This window comes from Colobus angolensis, unplaced genomic scaffold (assembly GCF_000951035.1).
Source record: "Colobus angolensis palliatus isolate OR3802 unplaced genomic scaffold, Cang.pa_1.0 Scaffold54, whole genome shotgun sequence".
Classification (NCBI taxonomy): Eukaryota; Metazoa; Chordata; class Mammalia; order Primates; family Cercopithecidae; genus Colobus; species Colobus angolensis.
Window position 1 is genome coordinate 4,814,122 of NW_012118932.1, and position 17,721 is coordinate 4,831,842.

The window sequence follows — 17,721 nt, forward strand, 5'->3', positions numbered from 1 at the left end:
TCCCACCAACAATGTGTAAACATTCCCTTTTCTCTGCAGCATCACCAGCATCTGTTATTTTTTGACTTTTTAATAATCACCCTTCTGACTGACGTGAGATGGTATCTCACTGCGGTTTTGATTTGCATTTCTGTGATGATTAGTGATGATGAGCATTGTTTCACAGGTCTGTTGGTTGCCTAAATGTCTTTTCAGAAGTGTCTGTTCCTGTCTTTGGCCATTTTTTAATTAGATTATTTTTTACATGTTGATTAAATTCCTTGTAAATTCTGGATACTAGACTTTTGTCAGATGCACAATTTATGAATATTTTCTCCCATTTTGTAGACCATTTATTCTGTTGACAATTTCTTTTGCTGGGCAGAAGCTCTTTTGTTTACTTAGGTCCCACTTGTCAATGTTTGTTTTTGTTGCAATTCATTTTGGAGACTTAGACATAAATTATTTGCCAAAGCTGATGTCAAGAAGTGTGTTTGCTAGGTTTTCTTCTGGGACTTCTATAGTTTGAGTTCTTTTTTTAAAAATTATTATTATACTTTAAGTTCTAGGGTACATGTGCACAACGTGCAGGTTTGTTACGTATGTATACATGTGCCATGTTGGAGTTTTTCATTTAAACTTTTACTCCATCTTGAGTAAATTTTTGCACATAGTAAAAGGTAGGGGTCCAGTTTTTTTCTTCCGCATATGGCTAGCCAGTTATTCCAGCACCATTTATTGAATAGGAAGACCTTTCCCCATTGCTTATTTTTGTTGAATTCGTCAAAGATCATCAGATGGTTTTAGGTGCTTGGCTTTATTCCTGGGTTCTCTATTCTGTTCCCTTGGTCTGTGTGTCTGTTTTTGTACCAGTACCATGATGTTTTGGTTACTATAGCCTTCTAGTAGAGTTTGAAGTTGGGTAATGTGCCTCCAGCTTTTTTTAGTTTTTGCTATTTGGGCTCTTTTTTGGTTCCATATAAATTTTAGAATATTTTTTCGAATTCTGTGAAGAATGGCATTGGTAGTTTGATAGAAATAGCATTGAATCCGTAGACTGCTTTGGGCAATATGAACATTTTAAAATTATTTCTTCCACTCCGTGAGCATGGAATGCTTTTCCATTTATTTGTCTCATCTCTGATTTCTTTTAGCAGTGTTTTGTAGTTCTCCTTGTAGAGATCTTTCACCTTCTTGGTTAGATGTATTCCTAGGTATTTTATTTATTTGTGGCTACTGTAAATGGAATTGTGTTTTTAATTTGGCTCTCAGCTAGAATGTTATTGGTGTATTAAAATGCTACTGATTTTTGTACACTGATTCTGTATCCTGAAACTTTACTGAAGTTGTTTATCAGTTCCAGGAGGCTTCTGGTGGAGTCTTTAGGGCTTTCTAGGTACAGAATCAAATATTCAACAAAAAGAGGTAATTTGACTTATTTTTTTCCTATTTGGATGCCTTTTCTTTCTTTCTTTTGCCTCACTGCTCTGGCTAGCACTTTCAATACCATGTTGAACAGGAATAGTCAGAGTGAACACCCTTGTTTTGTTTCAGTTCTAAAGGGGAATGGCCCATTCAGTATGTTTGATGTTTGCTGTGGGTGTCTCATAAATGATTCATTATTTTGAGGTATGTTCCTTCAATGCCAATTCTGTTCAGGGTTTTTATCATGAAGGGATGTTGCATTTAATCAAAGGCTTTTCTGCATCTATTGAGATGATCATATGGTTTTTGGTTTTCACTCATTTTATGTGGTGAATCATATTTATTGATTTGTGTATGCTGAACCAATCTTCTGTCTCAGGAATAAAGCCTACTTGATTATGAATTAACTGTTTGATGTGCTGCCACATTTGGTTTGCTAGTCTTTTGTCGAGGATTTTTGCATCTATGTTCATCAGGAATATTGGCCTGAAGTTTTCTTTTTTTGTGTATCTCTCCCGATTTTGGTTTCAGGATGATGCTAGTTTCATAGAATGAGTCAGGAAGGAGTCCTTCCTCCTTGAGTTTTTGGAGTAGTTTCAGTAGGATTGGTACCAGTTCTTTGTATACCTCCTGGAATTTGGCTGTGAATCCATCTGCTCCAGGGCTTTTTTTGGTTGGTTTGTTATTGTTACTTATTCAATTTTGGAACTTTTTTCCTGGCTCAATGTTGAAAAGTTGTGTGTTTCAGAATTTGTCCATTTCCTCTAAATTTTCTAACTTACATATATAGAGATGTTCATAATAGTCTCTAAGGACCGTTTGTATTTCTGAAGGACTGGTTATAATGTCATCTTTGTCATTTCTGATTGCACTTCTTTGGATCTTTTTTCCTTTGTTAATCTAGATAGCAGTCTACCAATCTCATTTATCCTTTCAAAAAACAAATTCTTTGTTTCATTAATTTTGTATGGATTTTTGCATCTCTATTTCTTTCAGTTTTTCTCCAATTTTAGATTTATTTTGTCCTGCTAGCTTGGGGTTGGTCTGTTTTTTGTTTGTTTGTTTTGTTTGTTTGTTTGTTTTTCCCTAGTTCCACTATGTGCAATATTAGGCTGTTAATCCGAGTTCCTTCTAACTTCTTAATGACTGTGTTTAGCACTATAAACTTTCCTCTTAACACTGATTTAGGTGCATCCCAAAGATTTTGGTAAGCTGTGTCTCTATATTCATTAATTTCAAAGAACTTTTTGATTTCTGCCCTCATTTCATTTTCCACCTGTATTCTTCATGGTTCTCTAGAGGGGCAGGACTAATAGGATAGATGTATATATGAAAGGAAGTTTATTAAGGAGTATTGACTCACACGACCACAGGTGAAGTCCCACAATAGGCTGTCTACAAGGGGTGGAGCAAGAAAGTCAGTCCAAGTCCAAAAACCTCAAAAGTAGATAAGCCGATAGTGAAGCCTTTAGTCTGTGGCCAAAGGCCCGAGAGCCCCTGGCAAACCACTGGTGTAGGTCCAAGAGTCCAAAAGCTGAAGAACCTGGAGTCAGACGTTCAAGGGCAGGAAGCATCAAGCATGGGAAAAAGATGGAGGCTAGAAGACTTAGCCAGTGTAATTCTTCCACGTTCTTCGCCTGCTTTTATCCTAGCCTCACTGGCAGCTGATTAGACGATGCCCACCCAGACTGAGGGTGGGTCTGCCTCTCCCAGTTCACTGACTCAAATGTTCATCTCCTTTGGCAACACCCTCACAGACACACCCAGGAACAATACTTTGCATCCTTCAATCCAATCATGTTGACACTAGATATTAAGCATCATACATTGATATTGAGGACCAAGCTGTTTAATTTCCATGTTTTTGTGTAGTTTTGAGAAATCTTCTTTGTATTCATTTCTGTTTTTATTGCACTGTGGTTCAAGAGTGTGCTTGGTGTGATTTCAGTTCTTTTGAATTTATTGAGACTTGCTTTATGACTGAGCATGTGGTTAATCTTTTTCAAATAAATATCATATTAAGACCATCTTCCCCGTAATAAAACATGTCCAGATATAAGACTTTTAACAGCTGTTACAGATGCTGTTATTTATATCTATCCAGCACCAAATCCCACCATTGCATATTTATTCCTGGAAACAACTCTGTCTGAGCCAATCACAGTATTCCATTCTCTTGGGCACAGTGATAGTCTAGCAATGAACATGGGGCTCACAGCGGAGCGACTGGAGTCTGTCTCCATGATTCTTTAACTGTAACAGGTGGTTACAGTTAGCTCTTTCGTGTTGGGTCAAAAGAACCTAAAAGTCAGAACCTAAAGCTGCTTATGGTCATCAGTTTAGTTTTTTAAAGAGACATAGTCTGGGAAAATGAAGAGAACATATAGAAAAAAAATGCAGATGTGTGATGGAGAGTCTAAATAGTGGTTAAACCCCTAGATGTAGGCATCTCTGAGGCCAGCACCACCTCTGCTCTTTCTGCAGTTTCCCTCCGTGAAGCAATGAAGATTCCTCAGTAAAGAATGTTAGATAACAAATATTATGTGGCTAAATCTTAATTCATTTAATCATTCCCCTATCGAACATATGCCATTGTCTACTTTAACCATTATAAATGACACAGAAGTGAATATCCTTACACAGAAATGCTTGTCTACATCTCTAAATACTTCCCCAGAATAGATTCCTAGAAGTACAATTACAGGGTTAGAGAATACGAACCTGTCTAAGGTCCTAGTCCTTATCAATTTATATTACCATCAACAATACCTTTATGTTCATTTCACTATATTCTTATCAACACTGCTTGTTATCACTTTTTAACCTTTGCTAATGAGATAGGCATGAAATAGTTTATTGGTTTATTTTACAATTCCTAGGCCAGAAAGTTGAATTTTTTTCAAAAAGTGTATTAGCTTTTGCTTCTCTTCTTTTACAAACTGTTCCTAATTCTTTATCCATTTGTTTGTTGAGGTTTTACTGTCTGCTGTCCCCTTCACCTCGGATACTATTTCTACAGATAGCATCTGACCAGTTTCTTTACCTCTTTTATGTTTTTCCTCACATGTCACTTTCTTAAGAAATTTTCCTGACCACTTCATTTAAAATCACAGCATCTCCACCCACCACCTTCTGCCCTCAACACTTCCCATCCTACCTTCTTATTTCTTCTGTATCACTTATCACCATTTTAACATTTGTGTAACTTGCTCATGGTCTGTCCCTGCTTACTAAAATGTAAACTCCGCCCTGCAAGGAGATGTCTGTATACCCCCAGCACTTAGAATAGCATTCAGAACATACTAGGTGATCTATAAATAGGTGTTGAATGAATTGAAATAACCTATTTGTGTGATATGTAAAGACACTGAACCTTGCCATGTTTGTGGCAAATATTTTTACCAGCTGGTTATTTACTTTTTAATTGTAAGTTTTTAAATCCAGAGGCTTTAAAATTGAATGTGAACTGGCCTTTGTGATTTCTTCAATACTGCTTTGGTTTCAGAATATCCTTCTCTAAACCTAGATTAGTTGGATTTATCTGCTTTCTATATTTTATTTCTATTTTGTTTTGTTTATTATTTCACCCATGATTCCTTCCTGTGACAAGAACACTAAAAATCTGCTCCCAGGAGCCACTGGAAATAAACCTCACCTACAGGCGCTATGTTGATAACATAACCGTCACCCAAGTACAGGGCCCAGTGCTGATAGCCAGGACGGAACACTTCGATCAAGTCCCCTGGGCAGGGGTTGCCAGGGTAGTTCAAACTGAAGCAATCATTAAACGCCATCTGCAATGATAAACACAAAGAAGAACTAGCTAATACAACTTGCCAAAAGAAAATCGGTTTAAGACATCCATAAAAGCAGAATGATACAGAATTTATTGAGACTGCATTCCATATTAAAGACTTAGAATCACGACCCTGTCCTTTTCTTTGAATGATACTAACACTGAATTATCTGCGCACAAGGGGACAAGTAGAGAAATAATTTGTCTTGTTTTACTTAATTTTCTATAGTAATGCTTCTCATCCCAATCAATTTCAGAGCCCCTTTACAACAACAAGCATTCTGTAATTTTCTCTTTAAATCTAGAAATCCATGGATAATATAACTTACACAGATTTTAAAAACATCAAGGATTAAATATTAAAATATGGTCTATTTAGGATAAAAAGGGGAAATCGGAAAGTAAATTTATAATATCTGTTTACTAAGTAAATGTTCAGTCTATGACTATACTTAAGGATATAAAAAAGGGTTTATATGCTTACACTTATTTAGCATGAAAAAGTCAGAATTCAGGAGCAATAAAATCAGATCAGAAGTCTTTCAACCTTTTATACAGCAGTATAGTAAAATCAAGAAGCACAGGTATGGGTGAATGCTAACATTCAACATTCTGAGGGTACTAAAACTCTGCAAAAACAGCATGTATTACAAAACTCTGCAAAAATACCATGTATTACAAAACCTATCTGTCACTTCATTTAAGCAGAGTTGGATTCCAGGCTCAGATGGATGTCCAGTCAGATGTTCAAATTAATGTAGGACATGGAATATTTCTTTCTTGTTTAAAACTATACTGTGTAGTATAGCATGTATAGGTACTCTGGCTTGCACCCACTAAATATCAGTAAATGCCCTTTGCGTCATTGTAACAATCATAAATGCCACTACAGATTTTCATGACTCTCCTTCCTGCCCCGCTTATTGTCAGATTCCTCACTTACTGATTCCAGAAGCCATGCTAGGTGGTCAACAGTAGACGCAGGACAACTTGGAAAGCTGGGGAGTTCATCACATTGGTGAACATGTTTCAAATTCTAAGTTTGGCAATTTTTTTTTAAGTCAATACTTTTTAGAAAGAACACATAAGTATCTCACAGCTGATTCTTATGAAAGGTTCTATTTTCTATGTATGGAATAGAAGTAGAATGACTCAGCAAGAGGAGATTATGTACATCTATCAACAAACAAAGGAGGATTTAAATGCTATATCTATGTTGAATCTCTAATTGACAACAGCGTGTTCCTCATCATTTCACTCTAATGCAGATATATATGCTAATTTACAAAACAAATCCAAGTGCCAGAAATAGAAACTTCCAAATCACCTAAATTATAATTATAATAGCAGAGACTAAGGACTTGGGAATACAGGCTATCATTTTTCTGGCACTCTAAAAGTCTTTTTTATAACAATTAATATTAGAAGGGTGTTTTCCCAAGTATTTGTATGCCATACAAATTTGTATGCCATACAAAACTGTTGAAAAGTTCAGTCATCACGCTGTCACAGAGACGTGGCCAAATGTAAGCTGTGCATCTGTTGAAAAATAACTATTAAAACAACTTTATGAAAACCATTAAGTCTAACCACCCTCTCAAATATGTTTGCATCTTATTAATACGGCAGTTCGTAATTTGGCCACATGGATATTACAAGGAAAAATAAATAATACACTGTGATATAAACAAACACATTTCCCGTGAATAGGAATCAGCAAACACACAAAGCTGCCTGCTCTGATTCCAAGATGCAGCCAGAGTATATATAATAATAACCACCATTTGAATGGGGAGCACTTTCTAGGGCAATATTTTTCCAAATGCACTATCTCAACCCTATCTAACTGCAAAAAAGAAAAAATACACAACTATTGGAGTGTGTTATGTTATAATCTCACTTTACAGATAAAGTAGCAAATACCAACTTTTGGAAAATACCCACTGAAACCCTAATATATAAAACACAGAAGGAAAATAACTTGACTAGGTATTAATGATGTGAGCTCTTCTCTTAGTCTTCTACTTGACATTTGTTAGTTCTGTAAGTTTGGGCAGGTCACTGGAACTGAGTCTGTTTCCTCATATTGAAAACAGGTATGAGCATATAAGCCTGATTTTGTTTATCTCAAAAAGCTGTTTGCAAGTAACCCTTAGGGAGCTGGTAAAAAGCTTTTGCAAGTAACCCTTTGGGAGCTGGTAAAAAACTGTTGCAAATGCTCTGTGAATTGGCAAGAGCTAAACAGGTGGATGATGAGAGACGTTGAGATTGGTACACAGTTAATGTAGGATTTTAGTTCCTTATGCTCTCTTCCAGGCATGATAATTCTGTGAAATAAACGATTCAACTGTAAAATTCTAATATATTTAACAAATTTTCAATTTCTGACATATAAATTGATTCATAAACTGTTAAGTTAATCGATTTCATAAAGTCTATCATATTTATAAAGAGAAATAAGATTTCATAAGAGTAATCCCTCAAGAAACTAATAGAGGAATCTGAAGGCTAATATGCAAGGTAAAAAGTGAGTTATGATACTGAACACTTAGAATCATAGCAATGGACTACAGAAAGGTACTTCAGATATTATCTAATCTAATGGTCTCCAAACTTGTTTATAGCAGTGGGTACCATGTCAAAACACGTATCAAATAGAAGCATAAAAATATAAAGCCTAAAAAGCAGCACTGCCCTGAATGAAATCAGGGACAGCATGAGAGCCCTACTCACCACTCTCCCACATTGCTGCTCCTGTTGAGGACTCCTGAGACCCCAGAACTTCCAGGAATGCAGCTTAAATGATACCCATCTAGTACTAGTCCAATCTCCTCATTTTTAGACAAAGAAAACAAAACCAGGCAGGTAGTTTAACTGGTCAAGGTCATACACTATTATATAAAAGATTTTTGGCAATTGATGCTGAAACAATTAGACATCCATAGGCAAACAAACAAACAAACCTTGACCTAAGTTTCATACCTCACACAAAAATTATTTCAAAATGGATAACAGACTTAAACGTAAAACTATAAAATACAGAGAAAAACATAGGAGAAAAATTTTTAGGGTCTAGGGTAGACAAAGAGTTCCCAGACTTGATACCAAAAGTATGATCCTTACCAGGAAAAATTGGTAAATTGATTGTCCTTAGGATTAAAAACTTTTGTACTATAAAAGATCCTGTTAAGATGAAGAGACAGACTACAGAGTGGGTGAAAATATTTGCAAACCACATATCTGTGAAAGAACTAATATCTAGAACATATAAAGGACTCCCCAAACTCAACAATAAAAAAGCAAACAATACAATTAAAATGTAGGTTATATGGTTTGGATATTTATTTCTGCCAAATCTCATGCTGGAATGTAATCCCCAGTGTTGGAGGTGGGGTCTGGTGGGAGGCATCTGGATCATGGGAGTGGATCCCTCATGAATGGCTACTGCCAACCCCTTGGTGATGAGTTCACAAGAGATCTGGTTGTTTAAAAAGAGTGTGGTACCTCCCACCGCCCCTTGCTCCCATTCTCACCATGAATACACCAGGTCCCCCATTGCCTTCCACCATGATTGTAAGCTTCCCGAGGCCCTCACCAGCCGCAGATACCAGCACCATGCATCCTGTACACCCTGTGGAGCTGTAAGTCAATTAACTCTCATTTCCTTATAAATTACCCAGTCTCAAATATTCCTTTATAGTAATGCAAACAGACTAATTTCATGAAAGAAAATACATAGATGTCAAGAAAGCCATTAGTCATTAGGAAAATGCAAATTAAAACTACAATAAGGGGACCTCAGCAAAATGGTGTTAATAGGAGGCTCCCTGACTATCCTTTCTCCCACAAACACACTAAGGAAACACCTACACACAGATCAATTCTCTCCAAAAGAAAGGCAGAATCCAGCTGAAAGACGCCTACACACTAGACAAAGAAGAAAATATCCACATCAAAATTGGTAGGAAAAGTGGAGACACACTCATGCACAAACCCCACCCTACGCACAGAGTCTTATAATCAGGAAAGGAATCCCAACTCCTAGCATGGTCCCAAGGAGTAAGGGGCTTGTGCCATACACCTAATGTTCAACTTTTACCATCCCTTTCAGAAGGTTTGGCTCTTAAATCACTGTGTCTGAGAAATAGTAGGAAAAAGGCATTGGAGGATTTCCCTCAAGCACAAAAAACAAAGGGAGGTTTCAAAGCTTGAAAGCTCTGTCAGCTGCTGTAGTGCCCAGGATCAGCCCAGCTTCCAATCTCTCCCTGCAAAGGATTTGGCTACATTCTTTTACAGGAGTTCAATGTGGTACTGGTCTCTAATACGCCAGTATACAGCAAATAAAGAATACACCTCTTCAAGCCTAAACAAGGACAATATTCCCACCATCTTCATTAGTTTGTTCTAGTGACAATTCCAGCCCTACAATTTCTGAAGGGAAAGAGGTTGGAGGTCTCTGCCAGCAAGAACATGCTTTCTTGCCTGGTTTGTTCCTGAGATAAATTTCTGCAATCTCTCGTGAAAGTGAAGCTGGGGGATCTCTCCATGCCTGAGAAGGAAAAAGGGCATTCCTGTATCTTTTCCCCTGGCTTGCTTCTGTGATAACTCCAGACTAGAAGCCTCTCCCTGCAAGAAAGGTCTGAGACTTCTTGCTTGAACAGGAGATAGGCACTTGTTGCACTTCTTTCCCCTGCTTGCTCCAGCAACAATCCAGCCCAGCGATCTCTCTGTTGAAAGAAACTGGAGACCTCTGCCAGCAAGAACGGGAGGGATGGAACTCCCACATCTTTTCCCCTGACTTGCTCTGGAAATAAACTTCTTTAATCTCCAATTGGAAAGAGGTGGGGGAGGGGAGCAGGGGGGCTGCTGCTTCATGTCTGAAAGGGAAAGTGGGCACTCCTTGCACCTTCTTCTACGGCTTGTTTTAGTAATAACACTAGACCAGAAGTTTCTCCCTGCCAGGAGGGTGTGAGAGGTCTGCTTGTTCCAATGGGAGAGTGGTTACTTCCCCTACACCTTTTTCTCTGACTTGTGCCAGCAAGAAATCCAGACCTGTAGACTTTCTCTGGAAGTAGTTTCTGTACACATGGAGTGCTCTAACTTTTATAGCCTTCACCCAAGAGACAGGCTTCTAGTCTGAGAGCTGGCACGAGTTCTTCACTTTTGAGTCTCCTAGACAACAAAGAACAAAAAGGTGGCTTTTTAACTTGAAAATGTTCAGCAGCAATCTCTCCTCCAATGTGAGCAGTCTATCAAGAATAAAGGCATCCGCCTCAGACATTCTCCTTGGTACAGGGCGGAATGAATGGGAGATTTAATTCTGCTCTAAGCTTCTCTACAAAGAAAAAAGAAACTGGAACACACAACTAACACCGCAGTCTTTCCAGCTGCATTTCAAGGGACTGGCTTTTATCCCACCTCTCTCAAGGCAATAACTTGAAACTCTTTAATTTGGGTTGGGAGGGGACACTAAGAATAAAAAATAGCAGATTTTACAAGCAAAAACAAGTTAGTGGATTCTAAAAATCTTTGATGAGGCTGATTGGAAAGGAACATCTACACAAGACCAGTCTAGCAAGACTGAGAAAGGTGGTTCTTTTATCTAATGTGCAGAAAACAACATAGGGAATGGAGGAAAATAAAGAAACATAGAAACATGTTACAAATAAAAGAATAAGATAAATTAAATCTCCAGAAAGTGACTCTAATGAAATGTAAATACGTGATTTATCTGACAGGGAATTCAAAAGGGCAGTCATAACAATGCTTACTAAGGTAGGGAAAACAATACATGCAAAAACTGAGAACTTCAACAATGAGACAGAAAATATTAAAAAGTACCAAACAAACCATCAAACTGAATAATACAACTGAACTGAAAAATCCAATAAGGAGGTTCAACGGTAGAATAAATCAAGCAGAAGTAAGAATTAGGAAACTTGAATATAGGTCATTGGTAAATCCTAATTTGAGGACTGAAAAGAAAAAAGAATGAAAAAGAGTGAAACAGTCTAATAGCCTTAGTGGACAGCATTAAACAGGATACATGAATTATTGTTGTACAAGAAAGGGAAGAGAGAAAAGGACAGAAAATATATTCAAAGAAATATAGAAAGTCCTCATTTAATGTCATTGATAGGTCCTTGGAAACTGTGACTTAAAGCAAAACAACATATAATGAAAGGAATTTTTTCTCATCAACATAATGAAATGACATCGAATAAAATGATGTTATTCAAAAACCTGCTATAAATCATTTTGCTTAAAGTTGCAGTTTCCAAGAGCCTATGAACATTAAATGAGAATCTACTGCAATTGCAAAAACCTTCGTAAGTGTGGGGAAGGAAACAGAAATCCGGAAGCTTGACAAACACCTAGTAGGATGAACCCAAAGCAAACCACATCAAGATACATAATAATCAAATTGTGGAAAGTTAAAGACAAAGAGAAGATAGGAAAGCTTTAAGGGAAAAGCAACTTGTTACATAAAAGTGGACCCCCATCAGATCTTTCAACAGAAACCCTGCAGGGTAGAAAGGAATAAGATATAGTCAAAGGGCTAAAAGACAAAAAAAAAAAAAAAAAAAAAAAAAAAAACTCTGCCAACCAAGAACACTATACTCAGCAATCCTGTCCTTCAAAAAGGAAGAGAGGAAGGGGAACTTTAAAAAACACTTCCTCAGACAAACAAAAGCTGAAGGAATTTATCATAACTAGACTTGCCTTACAAGAAATACTAAAAGGGGTACTTCACATTGAGGGAAAACATCACTAAGTAGCAACATGGAAATATATAAAAATAAAAACTTACTGGTAAAAGTTAGTATATAGTCAAATACTGAACACTCATACTGTAATGGTAGCATGAAAATAAATTACATCTCTAATATAAAGGTTAAAAGAAGAAAACCTATTCAAAACACATATAGCAACCATACTTTGCTAACGGACATGACAAAAACTGTTTTAAAAAGTGTCAACAAAAATAAATTGTTGGAGGGGATAGTAAAAGTTTAGAGTTTGTACAAGTGATCAAAGTTAAGTAATTATAAGCTTAAAATAGCATGTTATTAGTATAAGACGTTTTATGTAAGTCTCCTAGTAACCACAAAGGAAAAATTCTTAGTAGATACACAAAAGATAAAAATGAATTCAAAGCATACCACTACAAAAAATCATTAAATTGCAAAGGAAGCAAGCAAGAGCGGAAAACAGAAAACAAAAGATCTACAAATTAACCAGAAAACAACAAAACAGCAACAGTAAGTTCTTACCTACCAATAATTACTTTGAATGTAAGTGTATTAAATTCTCCAGTCAAAACATATTGAATGGTTCAATGGATTAAAAAAAAGACCCAACTATATGCTGCCTACAATAGATTAACTTCACCTCTCTCAACCTTTAACAACACACATAGCTGACAATGAAGAGATGAAAAAAGATACTCCACACAGAAGGAAACCAACACAAAGTGGGAGTAGCTATACTTCTATCAGACAAAATAGACTGCAAGTGAAAACTGCAGAAAGATATGAAAAGTTATTATCTAAACATGAAGGGGTCAATTCATAAAGAAAAATAACAATTATAAATATATATACACCCAATATCAAATCACTTAAATATATAAAGTATTAATAGATCTGATGAGAGACATGGACTGTAATACAATAACGTCCCATTTTCAACATTGGATAGATCTAGGCCAAAAATCAACAAGGAAATATTGAACTTGAACTATACTTTAAGCCAAATGGACCTGACAAATATTTACAGAAAATTTCATGTAACAACAATTGAATATACATTTTTCTCAATTGACATGGAGTGTTCTCCAGGAGAGATCATATTGTTAGATCACAAAGCAAATCTCAACAAATTTAAGAAGACTGAAATCCTATCAAGTATTTCTTCTGACCACAATGGCACAAACCTATAAATCAATAACAGGAGGAATCTTGGAAAACTCACAAATATGTGGAAATTAAATAACATGCCCCTGAACAACCAATGAGTCAAACAAAAAATTAAAAGGAAAATTTAAAAATATCTTGAGACAAAGAAAGAGGGAAAAACCCCAACAAAATCCAAAATGAAAGAGGAGACAACTGATATTGATGCAGGATTTTTTACTCCTTAGCTCAGCTAGGTCTGGGCTCTTGTCTCATGACCAGAATAATTAGGTATGCAGACACTTGAAGAGTGACTGGATTAGAATTTATTAAGCAAAAGGAAAGTTCTCAGCAGAGAGAGGGGTCCTGAAAGCAGGTTGGTCATTGCCCCCTCACAGCTGAATACAAGGGCTTTATATATAACCTGATGAGGCTGAGTTCCCTATCTGTATAAGGCGTGAATTTCTGGTGGCTCCACATATTCCTCTAGTGTGCATGCAGGCCCTTAGTCTTCTGTGGGCATGTTTAGGCAAGTCCCCTGTGCAAGTTCCCTCATCTGCACAAAACATCAGGTGTAAGCACTTGTGGGGTGGATCAGAGGTTCTCTGGGGATCCTTTACTTACTGTCTGCCTAAAGCAAGCTGACTAACTCCTTTCAATATCCCAGAAATACAAGGGATCATAAAAGACTACAATGAACAGCTATACACCAACAAATTGGACAATATAGAAGAAATGGATGAATTCCTAGAAACATGCAACCCAAGACTGAATCAGGAAGAAACAAAGTATCTGAGTAGACCAATAATAAATAAGGAGATTGAATTGTAGTAACCAATCTCCCACCAAAGGAAAGCCCAGGACCTGATGGCTTCACAGGTGAATCCCTTTAAACATTCAAGAAGAAATACCAATCCTTCTTAAGCTTTTCCAAAAAATTATAAAGGAGGGACTACCTCAGAGCTTATTTTATGAGGCCAGTATTACCCTGACACCAAAGCCAGACAAGAACACCGCAAGAAAACTACAGGCCAATATCCCTTATGAACAAAAACGCAAAGATCTTTAACAAAATACTAGCAAACTGCATTCAACAGTAAATTTGAAAGATCACTCACCATAATCAAGTGGGACTTACCCCTGGGATGCAAGGATGGTTGAACATATATAAATCAACAAATATGGGCCAGGCACTGTGGCTCACGCTTGTGATCCCAGCACTCTGGGAGGCTGAGGCAGATGGATATCTTGAGCCCAGGAGTTCCAGATCAGCCTAGGCAACATGGCTAAACCCCATCTCTATAAAAATACCAAAAGCTAACATGGTGGCATGTGCCTGTGGTCCTAACTACTTGAGAGGCTGACGTGAGAGGATAGCTTGAGCTCGGTGAGGGTGGAGGTTGCAGTGAGCCAAGATCACACCACTGCACCCCAGTCTGGGTGACAGAGTGAGACTCTGTCTCAAAAATAAACAAATAAATACATAAATAAATATACCATATTAACAAAATGAAGGACAAAAACCACACAAGTATCTCAATAGATGCAGAAAAAACACCTGACAAAATTCAACACCCATTCATACTACAAAACTCTCAAAAAACAGGCATAGGAAGAATGTACCTTAACACAACAAAGGCCATGTATGACAAGCCCACAGACACCATCATGCTCAATGGTAAAAAGTTCGAAAGCTTTTCCTGTAAGATTAGAAAGACAACAATGATTCCCACTCTCACAGCTATTCAACATAGTCTGGAAGTCCTAGCTAGAGCAATTAGGCAAGAGGAAGAAATAAAAGGCATTCTTACAGGAATGGAAGAAGTGTATTTCTCTGTTTGTTGATGACATTAGGATTCTCCTTGCACATGAATTTAGAGAAAACATTTGCAAACTGCACATTTGATAAGGGGCTAATATGAAAAATATATAAGGAATTCATATAACTCAATAGCAAGAAAAAGTCAATTAAAAACTGGGCAAAGTATCTGAACAGACATTTTACAAATGAAGAGACACAAATAGCCAAAATATAGATGCTCAAAAAAAATGCTCAACATCTCTAACCATCAGGGAAACGCAAATTAAAGCCACAATCTGGTATCACCTCATGCTTGTTAGAATGGCTATTACCAAAATGATGAAAGATAACAAGTGTTGGTGAGGACGCAGAGAAAAGGAAACCCTTGTACATCGCTGGTGGGAATGTAAATTAGTTTAGCCATTTTGAAACAACAGTATGGAAGTTTCCTAAAAAACTAAAAGTAGAATTACCATATGATCCAGAAATCCTCCTTCTGGGTATATATCCAAATGAACTGAAGAGATAGCTATGTTGAAGAGATAATACGTTGAAGAGATAGCTGCACCCCCATGTTTATTTTAGCATTGTTCATAATAGTCAAGATACACAGGCAACCTAAGTGTCTATTAATGGATAAACGGATTAAAAATGTGGTACATACACACAATGAAACAACTATACAGTCTTTTAAAAAAAGGAAATTCTGTCATTAGTAACAACATGGATGGAACTGAGGAACATTGTCCTAAGTGAAAGTCAGAAACATAAGAGAAATACAGTATGATCTCACTTACATGTGAAATCTAAAAACGCTGACCTCATAGAAACAGAGTAGAGAGGTCATTACCAGAGGCTAGAGGGAAGAGAGAAAAATGAGGAAAGAGAAGAAGTGGATCAAAGGGTAAAAAGTGTCAGTTAGACTGAAGAAGTAAGTTTTAGTGATTTATTGCACTGCATGTTTACCACGCATAATAATGTATTGCACACCTCAAGACTGTTAAAACAGATTTTTAACATTCTTACCACCACAAAAAATAATAAATTGGTGAGATGATGTATATCTGCTATGGTTTGAATGTTTGTCTCCTCCAAAATGCATGTTGAAACTGAACGCCTAATGTGGTAGTATTGAGAAGTGGGGCGAGCCTTGAAGAGGTGATTGGATCAGGAGAGCTCTGTCCTCATGAATGGATTCATCTATTCATGGATTATGGGATTAAGGCATTCATGGATTAAAGGGTTATCATGGGAGGGGAACTAGTGGCTTTATTACAGGAAGAGAGACCTAAGCTAGCAAGGTAGCACACTCAGCCCCCTTGTCATGTGATACTCTATACCACCTCGGGACTCTGCAGAGTCTCCACCAACAAGAAGGCTCTCACAAGAAGTGGTCCTTTGACCTTGGATTTTTCAGCCTCCATGACTATAAGAAATACATTAATTTTCTTTATAAATTGCTTAGCTTTGGGCATTCTGTTATAAATCTGTTATAACAGAAAATGAACTAATACATTATTTCTATAATGTATGGATAGATTAAAAGATCACATTGTACCCCATAAATATGCATCACTGTCAATTAAAAAAAAACAAAATAAGATATCATTACACATCTATCAGAATAGCTAAAAGAAAAAACAGTGACAACATCAAATGTTGACAATGATGCAGAGTCATCATTGTCATTAACCGGATCGTTCATTCACTGCTGGTGGGAATGTAAAATGGTGTAGCTACTCTGGAAGCAGTCTGGCAACTTCTTTAAAAGTTTAGCTTGTAACTACTATATAATCCATCAATTGTACTTCTAGGCATTTATCCCTGAGAATAAAGACAATGAAGACTTATATCTACCCAAAAACCTGCACACAAAAGCTTATAGCAGCTTTATTCATCATACTCCATTAAACACCCTTCAAAGGGTGGTTAAAAAAAAACCGCACATAGGCCTACCATGGAACACTACTTAGGAATAAAGGAAAAAACTATTGACATATGCGACAACCGAATGTACCTCTAGAGAATTATACTCAGTGGAAAAAATAAAAACACACAATGCTAAAAGGTCATTTACTATATGATTCCATTTTTACAACGTTCTTGAAATGACACAACTATTTAAAAATATAGTGAACATACAGTGGTTGCTGAGTTAAGGAAGTGGAGGAGGCAGTGGGAGGGACGTGGATGTGGCTATAAAAGGCCAACATGTGGGATTCTAGTGGCGACAGGTTGTTCTGTTAGACTGTCAACAACTGTGAGCTGATTATTGTGGTGATCATTTTGCAGATGAGGAAACTGAAACTCAGATGAGTTAAGTGCCAGACCTAAAGTTGCACAGGTAGTAAGCGACACAACTGGAATTCAATTTCAGGTGTCCCTTTTTATTCAAGAGTTCATGCTCTTTTTTATACTATTGATTAACATGATTAACCAAAGGAATTTCTACTAGGCAACATTTCATTTTTTTCCCCTTCTCAAATACTATTAGATGGAGCAGCTGCAAAAGCACACAAATACATATTTCATATAACACCACAGGAAGTTTTTAAGCATTCACATGCAAAACCAGAAGGTAATGTGAAGTGGAACCTTGCTCCAGAATCCCTGCACCTTTCCTGTTGGGGAGATTCCAGGCGAGGTTAGAATATCTCCAAGGTGCCCAGGCTCAGATTTTAGGCAAATATCTATAACCTGTCTGATTGGGTAAGTTGATTTACATGGACCACATCTACCAATTTCATTCAGGCAAATTGTGTAATGTAATGCTTCATAAGTATGAGAAAACACAGAACCAATTAAAGACACGTTTATAAAATACT

At 36.9% G+C, this 17,721-nt stretch overlaps 1 protein-coding gene across 1 annotated transcript in view; it reads right to left on the bottom strand.

Annotated features, from left to right (window-relative positions):
- Positions 1 to 17,721, bottom strand: part of HRASLS (HRAS-like suppressor) — a 30,401-nt gene that overhangs the window by 9,633 nt on the left and 3,047 nt on the right. The window contains exon 2 of the mRNA XM_011961227.1: positions 5,060 to 5,198. Within this exon, the coding sequence (XP_011816617.1) occupies positions 5,060 to 5,198 (139 nt within the window). The remainder of the gene's footprint in view (positions 1 to 5,059; positions 5,199 to 17,721) is intronic.